This window comes from Neopsephotus bourkii, unplaced genomic scaffold (assembly GCF_033783945.1).
Source record: "Neopsephotus bourkii isolate Nb327-2 ecotype Australia unplaced genomic scaffold, CSIRO-AGI_Nbou_v1 NB_481, whole genome shotgun sequence".
Classification (NCBI taxonomy): Eukaryota; Metazoa; Chordata; class Aves; order Psittaciformes; family Psittacidae; genus Neopsephotus; species Neopsephotus bourkii.
Window position 1 is genome coordinate 1,878,856 of NW_026900982.1, and position 24,599 is coordinate 1,903,454.

The window sequence follows — 24,599 nt, forward strand, 5'->3', positions numbered from 1 at the left end:
CTGCACACCACTGCACTGGCTGTGGTCTTTGGCTTCTGCTCCTGACAGCAACATCAGTGAGGCTGATCTTGACCTAAGAGCAGATCATCCCACTACCTATCTCCCTGTACCTCCCCATGCCACTGATCTTCCTCTGTTCCCTCATGATTCCGTTCTTCTCACTTATATCCCTATGAAAGTCAGTGGCCTGGGACAGCATCTTACTGCCTTCAGTTGTGTTCTGCTTTTCTGTGGACTCACAAGACTTTTCCCATTCTGCCATATAGACTGGTTTATTTGCCATGAGCAGTGCAGCAACAGCTTTTCAGGCAGCCCTAGAGATAGTTACGTCTTGTTTAGTTGCTCTCCAAGCAAAGCTGCACCTTCCCATGCAGCACATGAAATGAGTTTGTGCGATCAGGTGGAGGTCAGTGAGAAACCCAAACTGCCTGTCAGAACCAATAGACCCCAGTGCTAGGCAGGGGGCACTGAAACAGCACTGAAGGCCAGGAGAGGAAGGTTATCAGCTGGTGGCTGTGGATGGAGAAAGAGCTCAGGTTCTTCCTGTGGTCCTAGTGAAAGTCTGAACCAACCAAATGCAGTGCCTGCAAGCTCATGTTACCTGATGCTGGCTCGTTTGAAGGAAAGAGAGAGATACTGTAAACCATTCACTGGTATTCAGGAGTCCTGGTACCTTCATTTCCAAAGGGAGGGGCTGGAGAGCAGAACCCTGGTGCAGTTTTACACTGTGTTGCACATACTTGGGAGCAGCTGAAGATTTAAGCTTCAACACACTGCTTTTTCAGCATAAGGCAGCGAGTGCAGCAGCTCTGCTGTCTGTGAGATGCTGTGATGGTGTCCCTGACTGCACAGGCAGGCTGCTAGACCAAGCAAATAGCTCTGAGACATGAATATTTCCACTTTGGCATGCTGTTCCTGCAAACTCCAAGCTGCAGTCTGGCTCTTTCAGACAGTAGTATCTGTCTAGAGGAAAAACACCTGAGGCAGAGCTGCCTGGTGAAGACAGCTCTGAGAGGCTCCATCCATTACCTGCTAAAGTACTGCTCAAGAACATCCCCTGTCCTCAGAGCACTACACAAACACTAATTAAGTGAGGCTCCCAACATACATACCATTCCTGACAGCTGTCTGCACAAACAGTCCTTGAGGAAGAGAGACTCAAGGTATTTTGCTCTCTTCCCAACTGGAAAGCTGGTCCTAAACCTTCCTTCCAGTAACCAGTGAAGATTTTCACGCATCTGTCCTTCTCTGTGCTTGCCAATAGCAGCTTATTTGTTTCCTCTCCTAGTCCCTGGGCTCTCCCTGACCCCTTGCGTTACAAAGCAGAGCACAGTAACTTGCTTTTCATCTGCAGCATCATTCTCCTCCCTTGGCCCTGCAGGCCACCATGGACTTGTCCTGTTGTTTAAACAGGACTGGGGTTTATTTGCATCCCAGCTTTGCTTTTCCTGCCCTTTTTTTCCACAAACCAAGCTTAGTATTCATCCTTGAGGCTGTTCTTGTACTGTCTGAATGGGGTGTGTTTATCTCTGATCCCGGTCCCCAGGTGAGATGAGGTTGTCTTTCCAACAGGGAGTGACAGAGATCTCCAGGGAAGAGTAACACCACCCCATTACCTCCAGGTCTGAGCAGACTGTTGGTTGTCACAGGCAGATGCCATCTCCTTCTGCTCCAGGTCATCCTTGGCAAGGGAGGCTGGTGAAAAATCATAGAATTTTATTATCTTAAGGTCATGGAAGGGACCTTAAAGCTCATCCAGTTCCAGCCCCTTGCCATGGGCAGGGACACCTTCTGCTAGACCAGGTTGCTCCAAGCCCTGTCCAACCTGGCTTTGAACACTGCCAGGAATGGGGCAGCCACAACTTCCTTGGGCAGCCTGTTCCAGGGCCTCAGAATTCTTCCAGTAAAGAACTTTTTCCATATATCTAACCTGAACTTCCCCTGTTTAAGTTTAAACCCATTCCCCTTTGTCCTATCACTACAGCCCCTAATGAAGAGTCCATCCCCAGCATCCCTATATGCCCCCTTCAGATACTGGAAGGCTGCTATGAGGTCTCCATGCAGCCTTCTCTTCTCCAGGCTGAACAGCCCCAACTTTCTCAGTCTATCTTCATATGGGAGGTGCTCCAGTCCCCTGATCATCCCTCGTGGTCCTCCTCTGGATTTGCTCCAACAGTTCCATGTCCTTTTTATGTTGAGGACACCAGAACTGCACACAATACTCCAGGTGAGGTCTCACAAAAGCAAAGTAAAGGGGCAGGATCACCTCCTTCGACCTGCTGGTCACGCTCCTTTTGATGCAGCCGGGATATACAGTAAGGAGATCAGGGAGCAAAGCCCTGTGGGCATCGTTATCAGCATGCCCGCAGCGGGACAAGCGAGGAGAAAGGTGTGGAGGGGCCTTACCTGCCCAAGCACATCCACAGGGGATTCTGACAAGGCTCCAAAGCCCTCTCTCTTTCCCAGACCCCCGAAGGGCCACTCCTCCACTGCCAGACCCTCCCTTGGTGCAGCCCGCCTGTAGTCTGGCCTGTGTGACCGAAGGAGCCCCCCCAACCCTTACCCGAGGGCCACACCTGGGCCCCGCTCTCCTCAGGCCGCCAGCGCTGCAGTGCCGGGGGGCAGCCGCGGGGGGGCAGCACGGGGTTCACCGTCCCCCCCGCACCTCCTACCCGCAGGGGGGCGCGGCCGCCGTTTCGAGTCACTTCCGCTGGAGAGTGGAGGAAGGCCCCACCACGCGTCGCGGGTGCGCAGGCGCGGCCCTTCGCTGGGGGCGCCGCTGCTCCGCGCATGCGCTGCGGCCGCTCCACCGTGCGGGCGAGGACGGGAGCCTGGCGAGCGGGGAGGAGGCGGCGGCGGCGCTCGCGCTTCGGGCGCCCGACCCCGCCCCTCAGCGGCCCGCGCGCCGCGTGACCCCGCTCCCGCCGTCCCCTCCCGCCGCCCTTCCCCTTTCCCCCCTCCCGGGGCGACCACCGAGAGCCGGGGGCGGGGAATGCGGCAGCCGCCGCCTCCTCCCGCCGCCGCTGCGGGCCTGCCGCCGGTGCTGGCGGCGGCGGTGGGGGGCCGCCGGGCCTCCTGCTGAGGGGCGCCGAGCCCTCCCGCGGCGGCCTCCTCCCTGCGCCCGGCCCGGCCTGCCCGGCCCGCCCCGCCCGCCTCCCCGAGCGGGCCGGGCCCGGCGGCATCATCATGCAGGCTCAGCCGCTGCTCTACGAGTTCTTCAGCGAGGAGAACGCGCCCAAGTGGCGGGGGCTGCTGGTGCCCGCCCTCAAGAAGGTGAGGGGGGGAGCGGGGCCTCGGGCCGCGGTTTCGGCGCAGAGTGGGCCGCGCCTCGGCCGAGCTGAGGTTAGCGGGGCCGGCCGGCCCCCTGGACGCGGCTGTAGGGCTCGGCGGGGCTCAGGCGGTGCCACCCTGCCGGCCTTAGCGGGTGCCGCGGAGGGGTCCTGGCGGCCCTGCGCTGGTTCCGGCGCTGGCGCGATGCTGTGACAGATGGAGCCGCGTAGATAAAATATGGCTAAAGGACAGGCGGGTCCCGGCCCCCCTTCGCCGAAAAGGAAGCAAGTAATGCTGCTGCGGCTTTCTGCTGGGCTCCCTGAGCCCAGAAGTTACACGGTTCGGGGAGGGTTCGTTATGAGGAGATGCTAAGAGAATTTTGGTTAATTAGTGTTCGGTACTAATGACTTTCAGTTTAGCTTCTCTTAGCTTAAATACTTTTTTGATGAGAAGGCTTCATTAGGACAAACTAGCATGTCTTGCTCCCTCGGGATGGTGAAGTTTGCGACTGTAGCGTGGAAAGTATTTAGAAGAAGGGAAACATGGTGAGGGCTCCTCTTCCACTTCTGCAGCCAGAGCCCAGCAAGTAGAAGGCTTAGGAAACAAGAGGCTTCTGACACCACTGCTTGAACTGACTTCGGATTGCAGAACTTGATGCTTTTTAGTTGTACACAGCAATGCTTTATGAGCCTGTCTAGTTACAGGGGTAAACTGCAACTTTTGCTGCTAGGGCTAGTTGAACTTCTGCATCCCCTATATGGATTGGAAGTCTAGAATATTGCAGTTGTACTGATGCAGTATTTCTTCCTAATTCACAATGCATTACCTTGCTTTTCTGGGTATGCGCTTTGAGGTCTCCAGCAGTGTGGTTGCAGCCAGTTCTTGGAAGTCTTTTTGCTTCTCTCATCCATGGCATGTACTGTTAATGTCTTATCCCTGATCAGTAGTCACTTCTTTCAAACTGTACTTCTGAGCCAACTGTACAACTCGCTGCTGCTTGTGGTGCTTGTAAGCACTTGGACAGCCACCCAGCCTGCTTGGAAACTGGAGCTACCCAAGATCTCAACTAGCAAGAGTTCATTCCTTTGGAGGATGGTTTATTAATTTTGGGATGACCCTCACTGCTAATTACTGGAGGACACAGACTGAGAATTTGAGTTAAGTATGAGCTAAGACTTTGGAATTACTTGCTGCATCTGAAGTGCAAGATTTCTTCCCAAGAAGACAAGCCATTTGTGGAGTTACCCTACGTTAAAGATGCTTGCTGCTGGATAAATTCCTTGGGGGGTGGAAAGAATTGTGAAGTCTGAAGTCAACAGTGAAGGCTAATTATGACAGGCTACCACGGATGACAAACTGGCCCTGCAAGGTATAGTTGTCTTGGTTATGTTGTGCTGTGCTATGTTTATTACTGGGGGTAGAGGGGTTGCAAGAGTGAGGTGCAGTTAGTTCTGAAGGCTTCACACTCAAATCTGCAACCGTCTGGCAGGTGTTAACTCTTTTGACCTCAGTTTTTCACATCACCTGTTTCTGATCTTCTCTGAGGCTATTGCTGCCTGTGCTCCAAAAGTACAGTCTTCTGCTGCTTACTAGTGCTGTCTCTCTAAAGGTAGAAATGGAAAATCTGCCCATATTGTCACCTGTTTTATTGAGCAGCTCACTACTTGAATTTCAGAAAAACTGTAAAATAACAGATGAAAATGTTAAATTGTTATATAAATAGCTGCTTCATTAATGGAGAAATCTAAGTATTTTAATAATGTATATAGATGCAAGTAGTATTGGCTAGGGTGTTTAGCTCTAATAAAGGCCCCATAAAATAGCGAACCTGTCATAGGTCGCAGGCAGAACCATTAACACTGCAGCATACTTGATCTGACAATCGTCTGTCATTGTTCACAAGACAGGTGCAAAACTGCAGCTTTGCGGTCAGCGGGTTTAAGACACTGACCCCTTGTTCTGCTAGCCAAAGACCTGAGCTGTACCTGGAGGCCAGCATGTGGCACTAGAAAAGTAGGGAGCATATGCCGGTGAGGTCAAAGGGCAGAATTGTCCTGGAGGGAAGCTAGTACATGGTGGCTTTGTCTGCTGAATTGCCAGAGCATGCTGTCTCAGTAGGACTCAGGTTATCTGAAGCTCATTTATTGTTACTAAAGGAGGACCTTTCCTTCATTTTACCTATTAGGTGACCAGTTGCTGACACTCATTCTCGGGTAGTGACAGCAAGCTGCTTTCTGAACTCCACCATGAAAGCTGGTAGATGCACGATCAGGGTTGTGATGATTTCCTGCATAGCTGGAAATGAGACCTAGTACTAATAGTTTGGGAAGACCTATATAGAATTAATATCTCTGGTGAGGAGAGTGGCATTTAATTTAACATTGTTAAAGTATATATACCAGAATGGAGTGTTTGCAGCTATTGGGGGAAGCTGTCACATGTGTACTGAATCATTAAAATGCCATTGCCCTTTTATAACTCTGAGCTGGCTTGTAATGGGAAGCTCAAACTACAGCCTCAGAATCACTTGCTTAAAAAATAGGTATTGTCAAATCATTGCAAATAGCTTTTTCTCCCCCTGTCTCTCCTAGTGTGTTATTTTGATTGTTTTTTTATCAAGCAACAAAACCAAGAATATGAGGTAAGAATAATCTCTTCCTATGTTAACAAATTCTTAGGAGAGCATGCCTTGTATTCCGTTAGATGTGAACTTTAACAGTCAAACTGTATTTGCATTAAACAGCTGCATTTACAAAAACCAGCTCTTGTACAATTCAGATCATAATGTCATCCCTTTTCTTCCAATTCTCCTTCAGATGCTGTCAAGATAGACTCCGCTGTACTTGGTTAAGAAGAAAATGATGTGTACTGAGATGTTTCTCTGCTTCATCACTGTTATTTTGAAGCAACAAAAGAGTGTTGCAGAAATCCCAGGTTGTGATGAAAGACAGTAATTGTGGTGATGAGGTACAAGAAAAGGAAGTAAGAATAACAGCTGGTGTCTGAAATTGTAGTTGCGGAGATGGAAAGGTGAGATGCTGGGGCTGAAGACAAAGGATTCAAGACACGTGAAACAGCAGAGCTCTTGGGTGCCTGGAGGTGGAAACTTTTAATACACCTTGCAAAATGGACTCAGAAGAGATATCTGCAAAGTGATGCCTCTTCCAGCATTGATGTTCCTTCGCTAATGGATTATGACCAGAATAAAATGTATATTTTTTTTTTGATAGCTCTTCCTAAACATCTTTCCTTGTGGATTCATCTTGCTTGTATAACTCTTGTTTATGCAGTCAGAATTTTTCTGCATACCTATGACCTGCTTATTCCCTGATATGTTGGGTTTTGCAGTAGAGAGCATATCATCCTTACTGATACCTTGAGCAACTCAATGAAAAAACAGAAGAACTTTCTTACCACACGGATATTACGCTGTTTGTGTATCTTGAGTTGTTTGGAATCAGTTGAGCAATTAATGAGGGGTGCTGTCCGAATTTGTTGTGGTCCAAATGATTGGACTGATGTGGCTTGACAGCTGAGGGGGATTTGCTTCCTCAGTTAAAGGAGCTGTTCCAGACAGTGTGCTTTCACGTGCTTCATGTATTGTACAGTCAGTCTTCTGTACCTTTCATGGAGCAGAAGAGATAAGAAAAGCTGCTTCAGTGACTACAGAGTGCTCAGGGAGCTGTGGCTGTCAAAAATAGTTCTACCTGACTTATAATTACCTAGTTCTTCAAATCAATGACAATCCAGTTACCACTTGCTACTCAGAAGGGCATTTCTTATTCTTGGCACTGCTTCACTGCAGATGTAGAACATACTTAATCTCTGATTCCTTTGGGTTCTGGAATCTGGTGGCCATGGAGGATAAAGTCAAGATTCTCCTATGGTTGAGGTCTTTATTGTACATTTTTCGTGTGTTCACTGGTGCAGTCTGATACTGCTGCCTTGGTACGTCAAGAGAAGTGTTGGCAAAAATCAAAGTCTTGTAGCTGCTGAGTTGTTACTGAAGTGTAGATCCAAGACATTTGTATTTGGTTTAACTTACTGGATTTTTGATTGATGATAATAACAAAACATGGGCAGGGTTGCCAAATGTCAGCAAAGTTGTACAAGAATAGAAAATAAAACCCCTTTTTAATGGAGTGCCTGCACTGTGAGAACACTCATCTATTCAAGCTGTACATAAAATACTTATTCCTTGATGGCTGTAGTGATTAGTTGCTTGTCAGTAGTTTTGTAGTCATTGAGGGGAAAATTAACCAAAGTTATGTTGAGTGGAAATAAGGATTTTAACGTCAGTGACAACTTACAAAGTTACAGAGGTGAAGAAAATTCTTTCTTCTCCCACAGAAGTTTGTACTCTGTGGCCAAGTCGTTTATACTAATAATCAGTTGAATAAACTGTGTCTGTGAAGGTTTAGAACATTTTAGGTTTAGGAAAGGTGTAGAGAAATGCCTATAGTCGGTAAAGTTTCAGCCTCTCTGATAGTGCTTTGGAAAACAGCTTGGCCTGTTGTCTCGTTACAGCTTCTGTTTTATTATCAAAGTGATGTGGTAAATATAATTGGCTTTTTCTTTCAGATGCTTTCTTACAAGCGCTTCAGCCACCACCAAGGAAGACTGGCAGCGTGGCAGTACCTGTTCAGCAGTGAAGCACAGTTGTTCTTTAGCAGCACTGGATTTTGATTCAGGCTGTGACTTCATGCCAGAATCCCCATAGATGTGTCTTCTTGCCCAGATATGAAAAAAAACCCTATTCCTAACCAACAGTAGCAGATGCTTTGCTTTCATTTAAGTTTGTTAGGTAGCTTTAGAACAATTTTCTTGTTACGCACTTTCTGAAGCTACTGGAGCTGCTTCTGCTCCTCAGGGACTCAGTTCTGTGTTGTTATCTCTGGAGCCTTTCACATCTGTGATTTTTCTGGTGTGTTCTGGATTTAGCAGAGCAACTGTCTGATTGCATTGATTGTTAATGATGATTTGGGAGCATTAGGCTGGTGTTTTTGTGAAACGCTCGAAGTTTCTTTAAGAAGTCTTTCGAGAGGTGTTTTCACTGTAAGTTGAAATTTTTCAGCTTCATGATTGACATAAAGTAGGCTTTTCCTTGTGGCTGCATGGGGAAGATGTTGCTGAGGAAACGTGGTTTAGTATCAGTTTGTTAAATTCACTGTGCGAGTCTTACGTGTTACAAGACACCTCTTTCTAGTGCAGTATGAGCTGCTGAGTCTCAGTCTAGCCCCAGGTTTGGGTCATCTTGTGACCAGCTTAGGGGTTGTGTTGGACCAGCCAGAGACCAAGGCTCTGTGTAAGCTGAAACTGTTCGATCTGCAGTGCTTTAGCTGAAACTTGTTTCAGGGTTTGGTCTAGGTGCTTACCACAAGGCTTGTGGGTGTGTTTATGTTTTAGTTGCTTACGCAGAATTTGAAAAGGCTGGTTTGAGAAGGCTATATAAGACAAGTTGCTAAGGGTTATAAAGTAAGATCAGATACATTTATCTTTGCATTATTCATTAGGTGCATTTTTTTTAGTTGATTTCGTTGACTTTTTGGCAGTTTAGATTTATGGTTGCTGTAATTTTAAAGCTGTTCCATTCCTGATAGAAATTTCTTAATTTTGTTGATTTTAAGGGAAGACAAAAAGACAACCAAGGATTTTTCTGAGCAGGCACCCCTTATCTCCTATTCTTAAACAGCATAAAAATCTGTTCAGGAAATGAAGGCTCATCTTATCTTTAGATAAAGAGAATCCTGATCTTTCCCTTTTGAGAATTAAGAAAGACTGAGAAGATTGGACATTTAAAAAGGTGATCATATGAGTGAAAACAGAGCTGTGGAGGTTGGGATTTGTAGCTGATGCAGATTGTCCATTAGAATTTGTTGGGGTATTCCAAAGGATTGAAAGCCTTTGTGAAAAGATCTTAAGCTGCTTGTTTTAATAATTTCCCTTATAAGACAGACACTTGGGGGGGGGGTATGTAGGAGGGAAGGCATGGGTTCTGTATTTAAGATAAGAATCTTATCTAAACATCACTACACTTCAGAAGTTGTTAGTCTATTTTTATCATGTGTATTCCTAACATAGGACTGTGAAGGGTCTGGTGGGATTCAAGCCATGCTCCTCCTTTTCAAGGATGATAAGGCAGGGTGGCCCAGCTTTTTTAATTTAAAATCTGAGCTGACCTTGAGAAAGATGGAAACCCCCTGGTAGCTGGATCTTCTTTTTGAAACTGGCCACGTGATGCTGTATGCTAACCGATGTTCTCATTTCTTGTCTTCTCTTACTAAATCTTTCATCTTACCCAGTCTTGCATCATGTCTTAGATAATGGACTTCTTGGGACTGGCATTGAGTACCCTCAAATAACACTGTTAAACTCTCGGTCTGAGCCTTTAGGTACTACATTAGTGCAGATGCTGAAATTACACGTTCCTGTGATAATTGTACACCAGCTATCCTGTAATTTTCCTTGTTAGTCTCCTTGTTTTCTTGCTTTCGCTTGTATGACTTTGAACTCTAAATGATACTAAATCTCACTTAAGTAGCAATGAAGCTTATTTACTACCTAATATAGGTAAACTACACTGGCATACCAGTGACATCTCATGATGTTTTCCTTTGCTTAGGTGGATAGTCTTTTAAAGTAGAGCTTGAAAGTGCCAGAAGACAGTGGCCTTAGAGAAGAATGGTGTAATTGCCCCCCAAACATACATGTTTAGGAAAAATGTTTGGAACTTTATCTTCTGAGCTAGGAGTAGGTTATTATTGTTGACTCTGCTTCGGCTCACTACATCTAATGTTTCAGGTCACAGCCTGATGTGGTATTTTTGTTTAGTCCTATAGACTCTGTGTTAGACTGAAAGAGTTGCAATGAGGCTATTTAAGTCTACAATCTGTTCTCTAAGTAAAGGAGAAACTAGAGCTGCTCTTCATCACTCTGGTTTATCATGCTGTGTATTTACTGTTGGCTTGACTTGGTAATTTAATGCTTCTCAAAATACAAAGTGCCAGAGTATACTGTAGGGAGAATGTGATAGAAATTTGTTCAGTTCTCCTTTAGAAAAAAACCCAACAAAACATTAAAGGCAGCATTTTCCAGGCAGCTCAGATCAGCTCTGATCTTTAAGAGAGTACTTCTGCAAGTCTGTAATTTCTGGTATTAAGATGTTCCAAGCTGGTACTGTATTTCAGATGTCAGTGTTTGAATTGTAAATAATGGTTGCAACTGCTGGGCATGCTGTTACTCGGGCACCTCCACAAACGCATTCTGTAGCTGTGTATGGTGAACTTCTTAGGAAAAATGAAACTGTTGGCATAATCAAAATAGTTGCGTTGGCTAGTCAAATGGAGAGATGTTCTGTTCTATTTTTGTCAGAGTGCTTTTAAGTTTAAAAAGCAGTAACTTCTGGAAGTGTTGTGTTTTTTTTTATAAGACCTGCTGCATGAGGGTATGCAGTCTGCAGGAAACTAAGCGCATGATCTTGTGTATTTAAATCTCAGCAGTGGTTATATGAGCACCAGGACTATGCCCAGACATGAAGTTTTCAAACTAATGAGTGCCTTAGCAGGCAAGTAGATTTCTATTTGATGCTGTTGTGTTTGAACTTCATAACATTTAATTCTCACTATAACTGCAAACAGGAATGAAATCTCAGGTGTGAAATTAAATAATTATGGTACCATTTTTTTAACATAAACCTGGGTTTGATATTTGGATTGTTGGGTTTTGGCTTAAGGTGGTTACAATCTTGTGATAGCGACTGGGAGAACTGGAGGCATTTTGGGTTGTGTACAGTGGAATGCTAAAATGATGAAATTGGGGCTTGAAAGATGCATTGCGAAAGTTAGCAGTAAGCTTGCTCTAGCATATTTGCCATCAGTGTAGTAGGATTGAGATTAAAACTGCCTGCCTAAGATCTGAGGTACTGAGCTTTGTGTGCCTGAAATTGAAACTAGTTAAAACTCTGCTGTTTTGTGAACTACAGAATTGCAAAGGAAAGCTATACTGGAGGCTTGTTTTAGAACTTAAATCGCTGTCTGGAAAAATAAGGGGAGCAAGGAGGATCTGCCTCAGTGGATTTACACCAGTGAGAATTTACAAGCATTTATACAAGTAAACGTATGGAGGCCAAACTGTAAAATCTCTGAGCTGCCACTTAGTCTCTGGACAACACTGTGGCCTTTGTGGAAGTGTTTTTCACTCTAGAGGCTGAAATACTAAAATTGATGTGGAAGCAAACTTCTAACTTTAGTGGGAGCTTCCTAAGAATGGATTAAATAACTGGAAGGCTAAATACTGCTGAAACGTTGCTGTTTCTGTAGTCCTGTGAAAAAGTTCTCTCTTTCATTATTATAGATTGAGTGATGAACAATGTGTTGTAAAAGGCAGAAAACCACCGTGTCTAAAATGTCTTCTACAAACAGTTTGGGTTTAAGGTTTAAGATCTAGGGGACAAAGATGAATATGTGCAGGAGTTTAAAACAGTTTTCCTAATTGTACTGTTATTCATTAGCTGCTTTTTTGGCATTAAACATCACAATGATTTGAATACATTTAAGAATTGTATTTCTATCAGGTATAGGTGAGTGTTTCACTCATGTTTGTCTGGGGTGCCTTAATAGAGCTACGTTTTGGGTTGGATTTTCCTGAGCTGTTTGCCTCATTTGTCATTGTTTTTGCAAGTAAAGTATGTGGTTTGGGGAAGAGCAAAACTCAAAGCTGCAATTCTTCTATTCCCTATAGGTTCAGGTGCAAGTCCATCCTAAACTTTCCTCTACTGAAGATGCATTGCAGTATGTGGAGGAGTTAATTCTCCAGTTGTTAAATATGTTGTGTCAAGCCCAACCAAGAAGTTTCCTGGATGTAGAGGTATAGAGAGTAACTGTTAAACCTGTAATAATTTGAACTGTTACATGAAAAGTTAATATATTAATCGTTCACAGTGTAAAAAGGAAAGCAGTAATTGTCTTTCTGTAGTAGAACCTTTTGCATGAAGCTTGCTGACTGATCCACTATCTGTTTTTCTTATCAATTGAATTTGTTGTTCAATGCACAGTAAAACTATCTCTGAACTGTATTGCTGTATAATAGATTGTGAGTGTAGCTTGTTTATGTAAATCTGACTGGTTCCTTTCAAAAGGCCTTTTTCCCCACTGGTAGTGCATGCAAACTATAGCTGCTTAGTCTGAGGCTCTGTGCTGCTGTCTCAGCAGTGATTTAGAGTGATATACACCCTGCTGTCCCAGAAAGTTGAACAAAAATAGTTCAGTCACTTTCTCAGAATGAGCTGAGGAACACTTCTTTCCTCTGTATAGGAACCTGTTCTCTTAGAATTGCCTTTTCAAAGACCTACGTCTGTTGCTTGGAAAAGCGGCTTGATCTGAGAAGAGTTTTTCTATCTGAGAAGCGAATTAGTTAAGCTAAATGACTTGAGCTTTTAAAACCATGAATACCTTGGTAGCCCTTTGTGCTTAACCATGATTTGAAGTTTTTGGTGCCAAGCTACAGACTCCATGTGTGGTGCGCCTGTTGGCTTTCAGTACTTGGGGGCTGTGTCTGTGCTGGGGTAGGTAACAAAACAAGATGCAACTTCCTCATATTCTGAAGAAAGTGGACTAATGGAAAAAAAACAAAATAACCCAGCAACAAAAAATCAAAACTCAATTGAAAAGTAAAAGTAGTTGTCTCTGAGCTCAAGATTCATTAATTTCATTCTTCTCTTCTGAACACTGACACTTCTGATGGTGTTTCAGTGTCCCCATTAATGGCTGGCCTATTTTGCAACATCATTCTGGTCTGGCAGAACAAGAGAAAAGAGGTTTGTGAAAAATTGTTTAATGCTGTATTTTCAATATTTTTTTTTTAACCAAAAAAATTGACACAGAGCATTGCAGGACAATTCTGTGACATCAGGATGAGAAATGCAAGAATTAGAGATGACCAAGCAACCTCAGTTTACCTCCTTTGTGTTTATGCATAGCGATGCTGTCTTTAATTATATGGTCATACACATTTATTATTGCTCCAGGACACCTTCGTTGTTCAGTCAGCAGGCTGGACTATTTTGAGGGAGTGAATTGGTTTTAGATAGCGAATGAGACTTTTTTTTACAGGACCTCTGCTTTCCTCTTGAAGAATTGTTTCAATGAGGGGAGAACAAGAAAAGCCTGTACTTTGCAAAGATCAGCACCACCTTTATAGAATTGTATTCCGTCCCAGTTATTTTCTAGAGACTTTTTGTGTACTTTGTCCTGTACCAGATCATTATAAGAGGTCATTAACTTCATCTTCCTCGTTTTGTGGTTGCTCAAACGGGGGTCATATTTACGTAAGTGAGCACTTGTGACTGAAACGTTCAGTGGGAACTGTGGTCTGGAAAACAAAATATGAAGTTATCAGAGAAACTAAATTTCTGGTGTCTGTGAACACCAGGGCTACCAAAAACTGAAGCTTTGAACCTCCAGAGACCTGTGTGTGGTTTCCAGCAGGAGAGGGTAGGTGCCCTCAGTCACCCTGACTGCTGGAAGGAGTAAATAAACTGGGGCATATGTGGTCCAACTGTAGACTATGAAACTTTTAAAATACGTGGCTGCTGTTGGACGTGTTTTACCTGTTGCATTCACTGCCATCATCAGGGTAGTTTGCACGTATACAATCTGCACCACCTCCTGATCAGTAAAGGTGAAACAGAAAACTCGTATCATCTCATTCAGTGACCATTCTGTACAGGGAATAAAGTGCTAGCAGAAAGAGTAGTCATGTATTTAAATGCTGAATTACTAGGCAAGCGCATGAGGGGAGCGAATTGTGCCTGCAGTGGCAACTTAAATCTGGTATTTCTCAAAGTTTGAGCACTAGATTATTCTATAATAATGATATTCTGATACAAACTTATGAATGTAGTGAATAGCATGTACCAAAATGGTAAAATTTACACGTTGTATGAGCTTTTATAGTTGAAATACTAGCATTAGCAAATATTCCCTTGTTAAGTAATGGAAAGTGATTTGATAATGTAGTAGTATTGCTAAGCTCATGCAGATTGTGGATTTACCCTTTAGTTGTGTTGTATTGTTTTTTTTTTAAGGATCGTGTCCAAAAAAGTTTTCCCCACCCTATTGACAAATGGGCAATAGCTGATGCCCAGTCTGCTATTGAGAAGAGGAAGCGAAGAAATCCATTATCTCTCCCAGTAGAAAAAATCCATCCTTTATTAAAGGTAAGCAGTGGTGCAATCCTGCTTTTAGAATGCAATTAGAATTTGATGCCTTTGTTTCATGTAGTGGCTGTATGCTGCCTGAAATGTAAACAAAAAGGATTAAGAATATCTGTATTTGTTACCTAGTTTTAAGTGTTCCTGTTTATTTAATAGCATTTATTATATTTAAATACATTTAATTATATTCCTCTTTCCCTTAAAATTAGTTAATTCTCTACAATAAACAAAGCCTAGAACTCTTATGTTCCAAATTTGATTATTCTTGTTTCATTTTGCACAACTAAGAAAATGCTTAAGAAGCTTCTGGAAATAGCCCTAAATGTTTAAGTACGGTTTTTGGCACAGTCATTGGCTATTGTCACTTCAACAGAGCAACACCACCTACACTTTCTTCTCTAGGCCTACAGACCACTTGTTCTATTTGTAAAATGGACTGTGGATATGTGGTGAATGTTTATTGAGTAGGGTCTTAAACTTACCTGGGTTTAGTTGTAACCTGTGGTGTCTGCTTTGTTGTCTGAATAACGGTGGAACATGGTTTGGTGTTGTTTTTTTTTTCCCTTCAGGAAGTTCTAGGCTACAAAATTGACCACCAAGTGTCTGTTTACATAGTGGCAGTATTAGAATACATTTCTGCAGACATCTTAAAACTGGTTGGGAATTATGTGCGGAATATAAGACATTATGAGATCACAAAACAAGATATTAAAGTGGCAATGTGTGCTGATAAGGTAAGCCTAGTTCTTGTTTCTCATGTTAACAGGAAACTTTAGTTAAGCTTTGAGTGGACAATGTCTATTCCTTATTGAGTACATCGAGTGTTGTACCTTTGAAAGAAGGAATTACTGCCATAAAATATTGTTCTGATAATAGAGCAAAGCTACCAAAAAGCTAATTGAGCTTACAGAGCTATTGCTTGTGCTTACATATTAATAAAGTTTCTCTTCCTTTTGATAACACTTGCCTAATCTCAGCGAGGTGTGAATGCTTTAAAAATTACTGTTAAGCAGCACTAACTTCAAAATGTAACATTCCTAAGCTGTAATAGTGGAGCATTTTATTGTAGCTTCAAAAAAAGAAGTCTGAAATTAAGCTTGGGTGTTCTCCCAAAATAAAAGACTATATTGCATGTGAAAATCCAACTTTCGATGGTCCAGCATTTACCCCACACCTGTGTTAGCATATCAGCCTAATCCTCCTGAGCAGTCCATATTTTTATCTGCAGGTAGTCTTTCTTGTAGCTTCAGAAGACTTATTAGATTCAGACAGGAATCCCTGCTCTTTCCAGCAGTTAATAGAACAAAGTCTCCTGTCTGTCTTTCAGGTGCCTTTGCACACTCATTTCTGTGGCCACTTCGTTAGCATCTCAAGTTTTCCATTGTTTACAAAACAAAGCTTGAAGTTAATCCTTTAAGGGATAGGATTTAAGAATCTCTAGTCTTGAAGTCTAGGGATTTTCAGTTTTATCACCTCTTTCCAGTATTTTGTCCTGGTCTGTAATAATCAGTGTCTTTGGGTTGTCTCTGTTTCAGTTAATGCGTTTATCTCTTCCTTCTTGGCTTTTTTTTTCATCATACTTTCTTTGCTTTTTTTTCTAACTCTGTTTAAAGTTATCTGATGAGGTCTTGAAAAGTGAAGTACTTCTCAGTCGGGTCAGGAGTCTTGGTCACTCTTGACTTTGGGCATATCTCCCTGGGTCATTAGGTCAGGGCTTGAAGGTGTATGCTTGAATATTTGTCATAGAATAGTAACATGAATAAGTGCTATTGCTTTGTGCTTCTTTCTATCCTAGAAAAGGTGCAATTTAGTTGATTTAAGAACTTCTGTTACATTACATTGGAGGGACTCTGATGTGTACAGAGAAGGAAATCCAACTGCAATAAAATGGAAGCTGTTTTTTTTTCTCTGTTTGCTCGTGCTTTCTATGTATTTCATAGTAGTGGGATATACCCCTTGCGAATGCAGCCTGGAATCTTCTAGCTCGAGTACATGCTAGAATTGCTTCTGCAAAGTAGTTACAAATGTTGGAGCTTCCTTGAATACCTGCAATATTTCATATAATTTCCTACAGTAGCAACCCAGTAATGTCCCATTCCCCTGAATCAGTTAGGATTCTCTTTGTAACCTGAGTCCTGTGTACTGGCTTTGAAAGATGAATCACCACCTGTTCGTAGAGCTTCAGACGAAGACAGTCTTAATGCAAAATGTCCATTGTTCTGCTTTCAGAGAAGGTTAAGACCAGGGTGTGTAACAGGGACCTTTGACTCGCTAGGAGAAGGAACCTGCTGTTTCCCATTTTCCCTCCTTGCTAGATCTGTATATTTGTGAGGAGTGTTAGGGCAAGACCTGTGTGAAGAATGACTGCTCTTAGGTGAGTGTGTTCTTCTAGTATTCAAGTCTGAGCCTAGCAGACGATCTCTTGAACTTACAGGTTACCAAGTATTCTCTTGCAGAATAGTTCACTAATATCAGTACAGCTTGGTTAACTGGCATGTCTTCTGCAGAAGTGCCTGTAACATGCTATGAAGAATGAGGGCTAACTGTAAATACCAGGTTAAATGCCATGTTTGTTGTGCTTATTCAGAAGTTTAGTTCTTGATCTGCAGTTCTATAATTACTTTGAAAAAAACACTTCTTACTCTGTTTCTGTGATTATAAAACCCCTAGCTCATGTTTAATGTGCATCCTTTCTGCAGCTCTCAGAAGAAGTTTTTACAGCTTTGATCCTGCAGTCTTTTCCTCAGTCTTGTCAATGATTGACAGCTGTCAGGTCAGTCTCTGCAGTAACAGGCATAGGTTTCCATGGCTTTACTTCCATTTGTTTGGGAAGGAGGCTGGCAAGCAGTTCCTCAGTTCTCTCCTGTTTTGAAGTTCACATGTACTGTTTGATACAATTCATGACTTTCTGCAAGAGGTATAGCTCTGGGCAGCAGATTTGCTTATAAATACTGTTCCCATCTATCCCAGGACAAAGTCATCTTGTATGTTGAACTGCATCTTATGCTGGCTTGTTGTTAAGATTTGCTATGTCATCGTAGATTGTTTGTGGACCCTCCTTAGGTTTTCTTTCTATTAAATATACTTAAAATCAGGATGCATTTTACTAATTTGCAGTCAACTTACTTAGTTTAGCTTTGAGTTATTCTTTGAGTATCGTGGAAACAACCCCAAAGTGTGATTTCTGTTTGCCACTTGCCTAAGTTATTGTAATGACTTCTGGCTTAAGATACCATGTTTGGAAGAAATGTCCGGTGATCCACTTTTCTTGAAGTTCAGATTATTAATTGCTTTTGTTTGGTAAGCCTTGGCTTGGGTATGAACTGGAACCTCTGGTAATTAAGGTCCTTTTATCTAGGTAGCTCTGCAATGTGACTGCCACCTTTTCTGAGGCTGGTGCCCTTCCTTGAGAGGCTGTTTTAACGAGAGAGCTCAGAAGAGTTATTAAGGACAGAAACCAGGCCACACTGTATGTGTGGGTAGGCCAGTGTTGTTCACAGATAGATTACAGGGTTTTGGGTATGATCGCGTGTGGTTTCCTGTTAAAGCTAAAGCTAAAAAGCCAAAATGCACATACTTTCTGACTTCAGGTACTGTAGTATCTTGAGGTTATGCATGGCTAATTCAGAGTAATAGAATAGAGTTAAATGTGTCTGTATACTTCATAGTCTTAAAATTGTAATTGATTTTAGGACCACATTCTTGGAGAGATGCCTGGATTGGTCTAACTGCAAATAATGCAAATTTGCAGCAATGAATATTGCTTTTGCAAATGCTCAAGCAAGCACAGAATGATAGTATGTAAATCTTAACTGCTGATCAGTCTGATTTCATGTGAAGAATAGATTTCATTAATTGGTAACTTGCTGGTAGATCTTGAAAAGAAGTTGTTCTCACTTTGTGGATTTCCCTGTCTTTGCTACTTAGGTATTAATGGATATGTTCCATCAAGATGTAGAAGATTTAAGTGCACTAACTTTATCTGATGAGGAACCCTCCACCTCAGGGGAGCAAACCTATTATGACCTAGTGAAGTCATTCATGGCAGAGGTTCGACAATATATAAGGGAACTAAATCTCATTATCAGAGTTTTTAGAGAGCCATATGCCTCCAATTCCAAATTGTTTTCATCTCATGTAAGTATTGTAACCACAAACAAGAAACTCCCTGTTATAATACCTGTAAATCTAGATGAACATTTCTAGAACTTAACTATTGGCCAGTTTAACATACCAGTAGTAGAGGAAGCACCTCTCTCAAATTGTGAAATGGAAATAGTAAAGGAGCACTTGTGGGGAACCATGGGTTTTGTAGAACTGTGGAAGAAACCACCAAATTCACTGTATTCACTTGCAGGCCTGTAATTTTTATTATTGTTGTTCTTTGCCATATTTGATTCATTGTAACTTTTTAGATACTTAGACATATATGTAGTTGTTACTTAGGAAATAAATTCTATGATCTTATATAAATTCTACAGAAATTACATAATAAAATATAAAATTTTGTTCTGTAATTTGAGGAGGTGCTTGAGTTGCATATCCTCAGAGTAGCTTTGCACATAACATTCTTTCTCTTAGAAATTATATCAAATTCCCTGTTGAATTTTGTCTGGTTCTGTTGCTTTTTGCAGGATGTGGAAAATATATTTAGTCGTATATCAGACATACATGAACTTAGTGTTAAGTTATTGGGTCATATAGAAGACACCGTTGAAATGACAGATGAAGGTAGTCCTCATCCCCTAGTAGGCAGCTGTTTTGAAGACATGGCCGAGGTAAGAATATATTCTGTGGGGGTTTGGGTTTGTTTGTTTTTAGTGGGGTGTTTGTTTGTTTGTTTTGTTTTGGGGGGTTCTTTTTTTCCTATTTATGTATTTTAATGACTTACACTTAGGTGCTAAGTGGATCTCTTTGTAGCTGCTTTAGTTTAGGTTGAGATTTCTTCTTCCAGCTCCACCACAATGAATAAAACTGCCTGGTTTTGAGAGTGCTTTTACCTTTTTAGTCTCTAAACTTCAGTTTTTAATAGAGCTGTTTAAAATCTAGAGAGCATTGGTGGGGGGGGGGGAAATACCCCAAACACCTGTGACTGGACTTTGACAGAAACAGAGGTATCCTGTAAATCAGTTGTAGATTAGGATTGCTGTGGAAAGAAAATGGGACAAGGACTTTTTTGCCAACAGACTTGCTGAGCTGGTGAGGAAGGCTTATAAACTGGGCTCACTAGTGAATGGAGACCAGAGCTTGCAGGTTGAAGAATTGAGAGGAGAAGGGGATGTGCATAATGGAAAATATGACAGCCAAGGCTCTTCTGCCTTTTTCCTGAGAAGGTGGGATGGCCAAAGGCTAATCTGAAGTCTCTTGTTTCCCCAGGGTACATGTGTTCATGTACAGATAATAGGATCTGTGAGTCTGTGCAGGGTTGCAGAGCTGTCATGTGGCTTGAATTAGTGATGTGGCAGGAAGGGTTGCATGATGAAGGGCTGTGTGAACAAATACAGGTACTCTGGAAGGACAGGTGGGAAAGATGAAGCCAGGAGACTTAACAGAAGGTTGTGCAAATACATGGGGCTCTGTTACAGAATGAATGATGAGCTGGTTAAATACTTAAGGATCAGAATCTGAGGAGACCACCGAAGGGCATGTTGTAGTTGAGCTTCTCCTGCAAAGACTGTCCAGTCAACAAGTGGCCAAAGCCTTCTCTAAGCAAGTAGGAGTCATCTATTACAGGCCCTGCTTCTCAGGGAGAATTAACCTTCCTGACATTGGGGTGGACAGCTTACTGTGGTTTGGGTAATCCAGAAGATTTCTGGAGGGCACTGGGGCACTTTGTGGCATATGCTGGTGAGCCAGCTAAGAAGGGTGCTACACTTAACCTCTTTCCCATAAACAAGGAAGAACTGGCAGGAACATTATAGCTAATGGCAGGTTTAGCAGTAAGAGGTAGAGATAATAGTTTAAGGTCCTGAGGAAAGTGCAGGAGATAAGCAGACTGAAGGACCCTGGTCTTTGGGAGAGTAGACTTATCTGGGAAGGCAGAATCATAGTGGTGGCTACCTTGAGGATGGAAAGGGCTCTGGAGAACTGTTATATTTTCAGAGGCAGTGTGCTCAAATCAGAGGGGCTGTGTGTTCTCAATCCGTAAGGAAAAGGGTAGGTGCAGCAGGAGGTAAGGACAAGTGCAGTATGGATTTTCCTATGTAACCAAACTCGGGTCTCTCACTACAAGAAGGACATTTTGAGGTGCTGGAGTGCATCCTAAGAAGATTAAAAAGCTGGTGAAGGATCTAGGGAACAACTCCTGTGAGGAGCTGCTGAGGGAGCTCTGCCTGTTTATTCTGAAGAAAAGGAGGCTGAGGGGCCTTTATTGCTCTCTTCAGCTACCTGAAGGGAGTTTGTAATGTGGTGGGTATTGGTTTCTTCTCCCAAGTAGCTAGTGTTAGGACAAGAGGAAATGGCCTGAAGATGCACCAGGGGAGATTTGGACTGAATATTAGGAAAAAATTCTTCACCAGAAGGGTTTTCAGACATTGGAAGAGGCTGTCTGGGGAAGTGGTTGAGTCACTATTCCTGGAGGTACTTTTAAGAACTGTAGACATGATGCTTAGGGACATGGTTTAGTTGTGAGGGATATGAAGCAAAGCATAGCTTGTATAGGTAAAATAGCATAAAAAAGATGATGGTAGAAAACATGGGTATCTTGCTCATGGGGTGAGAGAGGCTGTGTGCTGGAGGACACTGAATGGACTGAGGTACTCAGGTCTCCTTTGCTTGACTTTTAGTGGCAAGATGTGCTTCTAGGTTTACCATTTAGGCCTGCTATCAAAGACTTGAGGGAGGGATGTGAAAGTCAACAATCAAGTTAGGGACTGTTGATCTCAAGTGGCTATATGCAAGTTTACGAGCCAGGACAGGATGCTGAGGGAGCTGCCTAATGTCATTGCAAGGCTGCTGTCTCGAGTTCCTGAAATTTAGTGGTGAGTTGTGGAGGTCTCCGGTGACTGGAAATTGTTATACCCAATCTCAGAAAGACTGATGAGGAGCATCCTAGAAACTAGAAGTTGGTCGGCATCTCCTCAGTCCCTAAGAAGATTAGCAAATCTTTCTGGAGCTCACATCCAGCCCTGTGAAGGACTGTAAGGTGATTTGCAACAGCCAGCACAGATTTCTGAAGAACGGACGGCACCTGAGCTGACTGCTTTCTAAGAGGAGATGCCTGGCTCCATGGACAAAGGGAAGGGGCAGTTAATATCCCTTATCTGAATTTAAGCAAGGCCTTCAGCACAGTCTCTTGTAGTATCCTTATAGTCAGCTTAGAGAGATGCAGACTAGCTAATTAAATTAGAATGGGTGGGAAACTGGCTGACTGAAAGGCTTTAATGACTCAGCAGTATGAAGTCCATCTAGTAGCCAACAGTTTGTGGCACTCCTCAGTGTTTTGACACTGGGGCTGATACTATTTAATGTCTGTATTAGTGTTGTGGTAGAAGGTCTGCCTCATCAAGTTGGTAGGTGATGCTAAATTGTGGGGGGACATACAGGAGGACAGGCTGTTTCTCTGGGGACCTGACAGGCCAGAGAAACAGATCTATAGGAACCTCATAGAACTAAGTAAAGGAAAACATGAAGATCCAGCACCTGAGACTGGACAGCCCCATGCAATTGGCCAGCTGTCTGGCTGAGGAGCAGCAGTGTTCAACAGGGCTTGAAAATCCTCAGGAAGGGGCAGTGAAGGCTAACTGCCTACTGGGTTTTATTAGGAAAAGTGGGGCTGACAGGTGGAGTGATCATTTCTGTGTAGCACTTGTGACCACATCTGGCATACTGCATCCGGTTTTGGTTTTTGTAGTAGAAGACTTCCTAGTAGAAACTGTAGTGATAGCACAAGGGGTAACATGTTAAAACTTAAACAGGGGAAGTTTAGACTGGATATAAGGAACAAGTTCTTTACTGTAAGGGTGGTGAGGCACTGGAACGGGTTGCCCAGGGAAGTTGTGAATGCTCCATCCCTGGCAGTGTTCAAGGCCAGGCTGGACAGAGCCTTCTGTGACATGGTTTAGTGTGAGGTGTCCCTGCCCATGGCTGGGGGGTTAGAATTCTAAGGTCCCTTCCAACCCCAATTATTCTATGATTCTATTCTATGATTCTATTCTGTGATTCTATAAGATTTCCTTATACATGAGGGTTGCCATGGTGATTAAGGAGTTAAGGTCCATGGTGTACAAAGAGGGTTAATTGTGTTGCATTTATTCAGTCTTAGAAGTCTGAGGAAGGAGAGCTTATTTTATCTTCAGTTACCTGAAAGGAATGTGTAGAAAAGACTGAGGTGGAGTCTTACTGGGAGCTTACAGTAGAAAACTGTGAAATAAGATTAGAGAGAGCATGTGAATGGTAGAAAGAGTAACCCTGATTAGACCGGGGAGGGGGATCTGCAATGAGAACAACTGAACATTGGAATAGGCTGAACAGAGAGGTTTTGATGCCTTTGTTCTTAGAGGTACCTGGAATTCAACTGGATGAGACCCTGAGCAACCTCAGCTGGTTTTGATGCTGGATTTGGCTTTGACCCTGAGCAAACAACCTCCAGAGATCTCTTCCAGACTGAATTACTTCATGAGTCTGTGTATATAAAAGTATTGAATCTTCGATATAGGTATTTTGGAAAAAGTATGCAGGAAAGTGTCTCCTATGTAGTGTATTTTCTTTAAGAAATACGAAGTTGAGATATTTAATCAGCTTTGTAAAATTAATCTGTATTTCTTCTTAGGAATTAGCATTTGATCCATATGAATCATATGCACAAGATATTTTGCGACCTGGTTTTCATGATCATTTTCTAAGTCAATTATCAAAGCCAGGAGCAGCATTTTATTTACAGGTAACTTTCTTTTAAGTGAGCCATATTATTGATATTACTGTTTTAATTACATTATATTGTTGTTTCAATGCATTTATTGTTTTAAGACTGAAACTGATTTTGTTTCTAGTCAATAGGTGAAGGCTTTAAAGAAGCTGTTCAGTATGTTCTACCCCGGCTGCTCCTTGCTCCTGTTTACCACTGTCTTCATTACTTTGAACTACTAAAAGTAAGAATGTTGTGTCATCTGATGTTTTTTTTCATAATTCCTAGTGTTGGATACCAGAGTTTTATGTGTTCATTTGGGTGTAAAACCTTTTATTAGCCTGTAAACAGTAAAACTGCTATGATGAAGGAAAAGCAGGTTGTATGCTCTGGTGCATGCTGTAAATAACTGAATATCAGCTTGTAATTTTATGGAAGTTTTAGAGCAGCTAATGATTTGTGTTGAATAGTAATAGGAAAGACTATTAATTTAGCAAGCAACAGAGAGCTAGGTACTCATATTCTTGGACTGATTGTTTCAACAAAGGTAAGAGATAATTGCAATGGCTGTATTCCAAAAGTGTCCAAGGCTTTCTCAAGCTGTTACTTTGTAAATTTAAAATCATAGTAAGATTTGCATTCAAGACTCATTTTCGTAAAAGCTGTGGTGTTCTTGCAGTGAACATCCCATGGTGGTTGTAAAAGTGATAGCCTTCCTTCAGAGGGAAGGCTTGGTTGATATGTGTACTTCTTGGGCTTTTTGTAATGAGACCTCATGTTGGTATAGGGTAGCAGAAAAGATTCTGTAATAGACATGTAAAGAAAATAGCTATAGAGTGTTTTTTGGGGCATTTATCAATTACCATTGAATAATAATCTTTAAGGAGTGGAGAGCATTTTGAAGAAAAATTTCAGGTAGAATTTTCATTTTGACTTAATGGAAACTCATAAGGGGTACAGTGTTCCAGATTTAATTACTTTGGGAGATTTGGATCAGAAGTAAAAAAAACCACATCTCTGCTCTTCTGAAAAGAGCTATATGTGTTTTTCGGGAATGTTCAGCTGTCTTGGAATAACCCAGTAGTTACGTCATCTTTGAGTCTAAGCATCTACAGTTTTAACACTGGTTTTGCTGATTTAGATCTACATGCACAGCTTTGACACGTAGCTCATCTTGTATAACATGCTGCTTTTGAATTTTGGAACACGTACTTGGTCTCTTTGTCTAGCTCATGGGTTTGGTCTCACTTTTCAGACATCTTCAACATACTA

The 24,599-nt window shown here is 42.4% G+C and overlaps 2 protein-coding genes across 5 annotated transcripts in view; one reads left to right on the forward strand and one right to left on the reverse strand.

Moving 5' to 3' along the window:
- The window catches only part of GALM (galactose mutarotase), a 201,153-nt gene that overhangs the window by 43,919 nt on the left and 132,635 nt on the right, over nucleotides 1-24,599 (reverse strand). The gene's annotated exons all lie outside the window — the stretch shown is intronic.
- Nucleotides 3,030-24,599, forward strand: part of SOS1 (SOS Ras/Rac guanine nucleotide exchange factor 1) — a 61,714-nt gene continuing 40,144 nt past the window's right edge. For 2 of the 4 annotated variants that reach the window (XR_009724978.1, XM_061350311.1), the window contains exons 1-8: nucleotides 3,030-3,273; nucleotides 12,010-12,135; nucleotides 14,354-14,485; nucleotides 15,052-15,216; nucleotides 18,410-18,619; nucleotides 19,117-19,260; nucleotides 23,253-23,363; nucleotides 23,473-23,571. Coding sequence is in view for 3 of the 4 variants with exons in the window: in XM_061350311.1 (XP_061206295.1) it covers nucleotides 3,187-3,273; nucleotides 12,010-12,135; nucleotides 14,354-14,485; nucleotides 15,052-15,216; nucleotides 18,410-18,619; nucleotides 19,117-19,260; nucleotides 23,253-23,363; nucleotides 23,473-23,571 (1,074 nt within the window). In the remaining variant the exon portion in view is untranslated. The remainder of the gene's footprint in view (nucleotides 3,274-12,009; nucleotides 12,136-14,353; nucleotides 14,486-15,051; nucleotides 15,217-18,409; nucleotides 18,620-19,116; nucleotides 19,261-23,252; nucleotides 23,364-23,472; nucleotides 23,572-24,599) is intronic. The other 2 variants (XM_061350312.1, XM_061350313.1) reach the window with 2 other exon arrangements.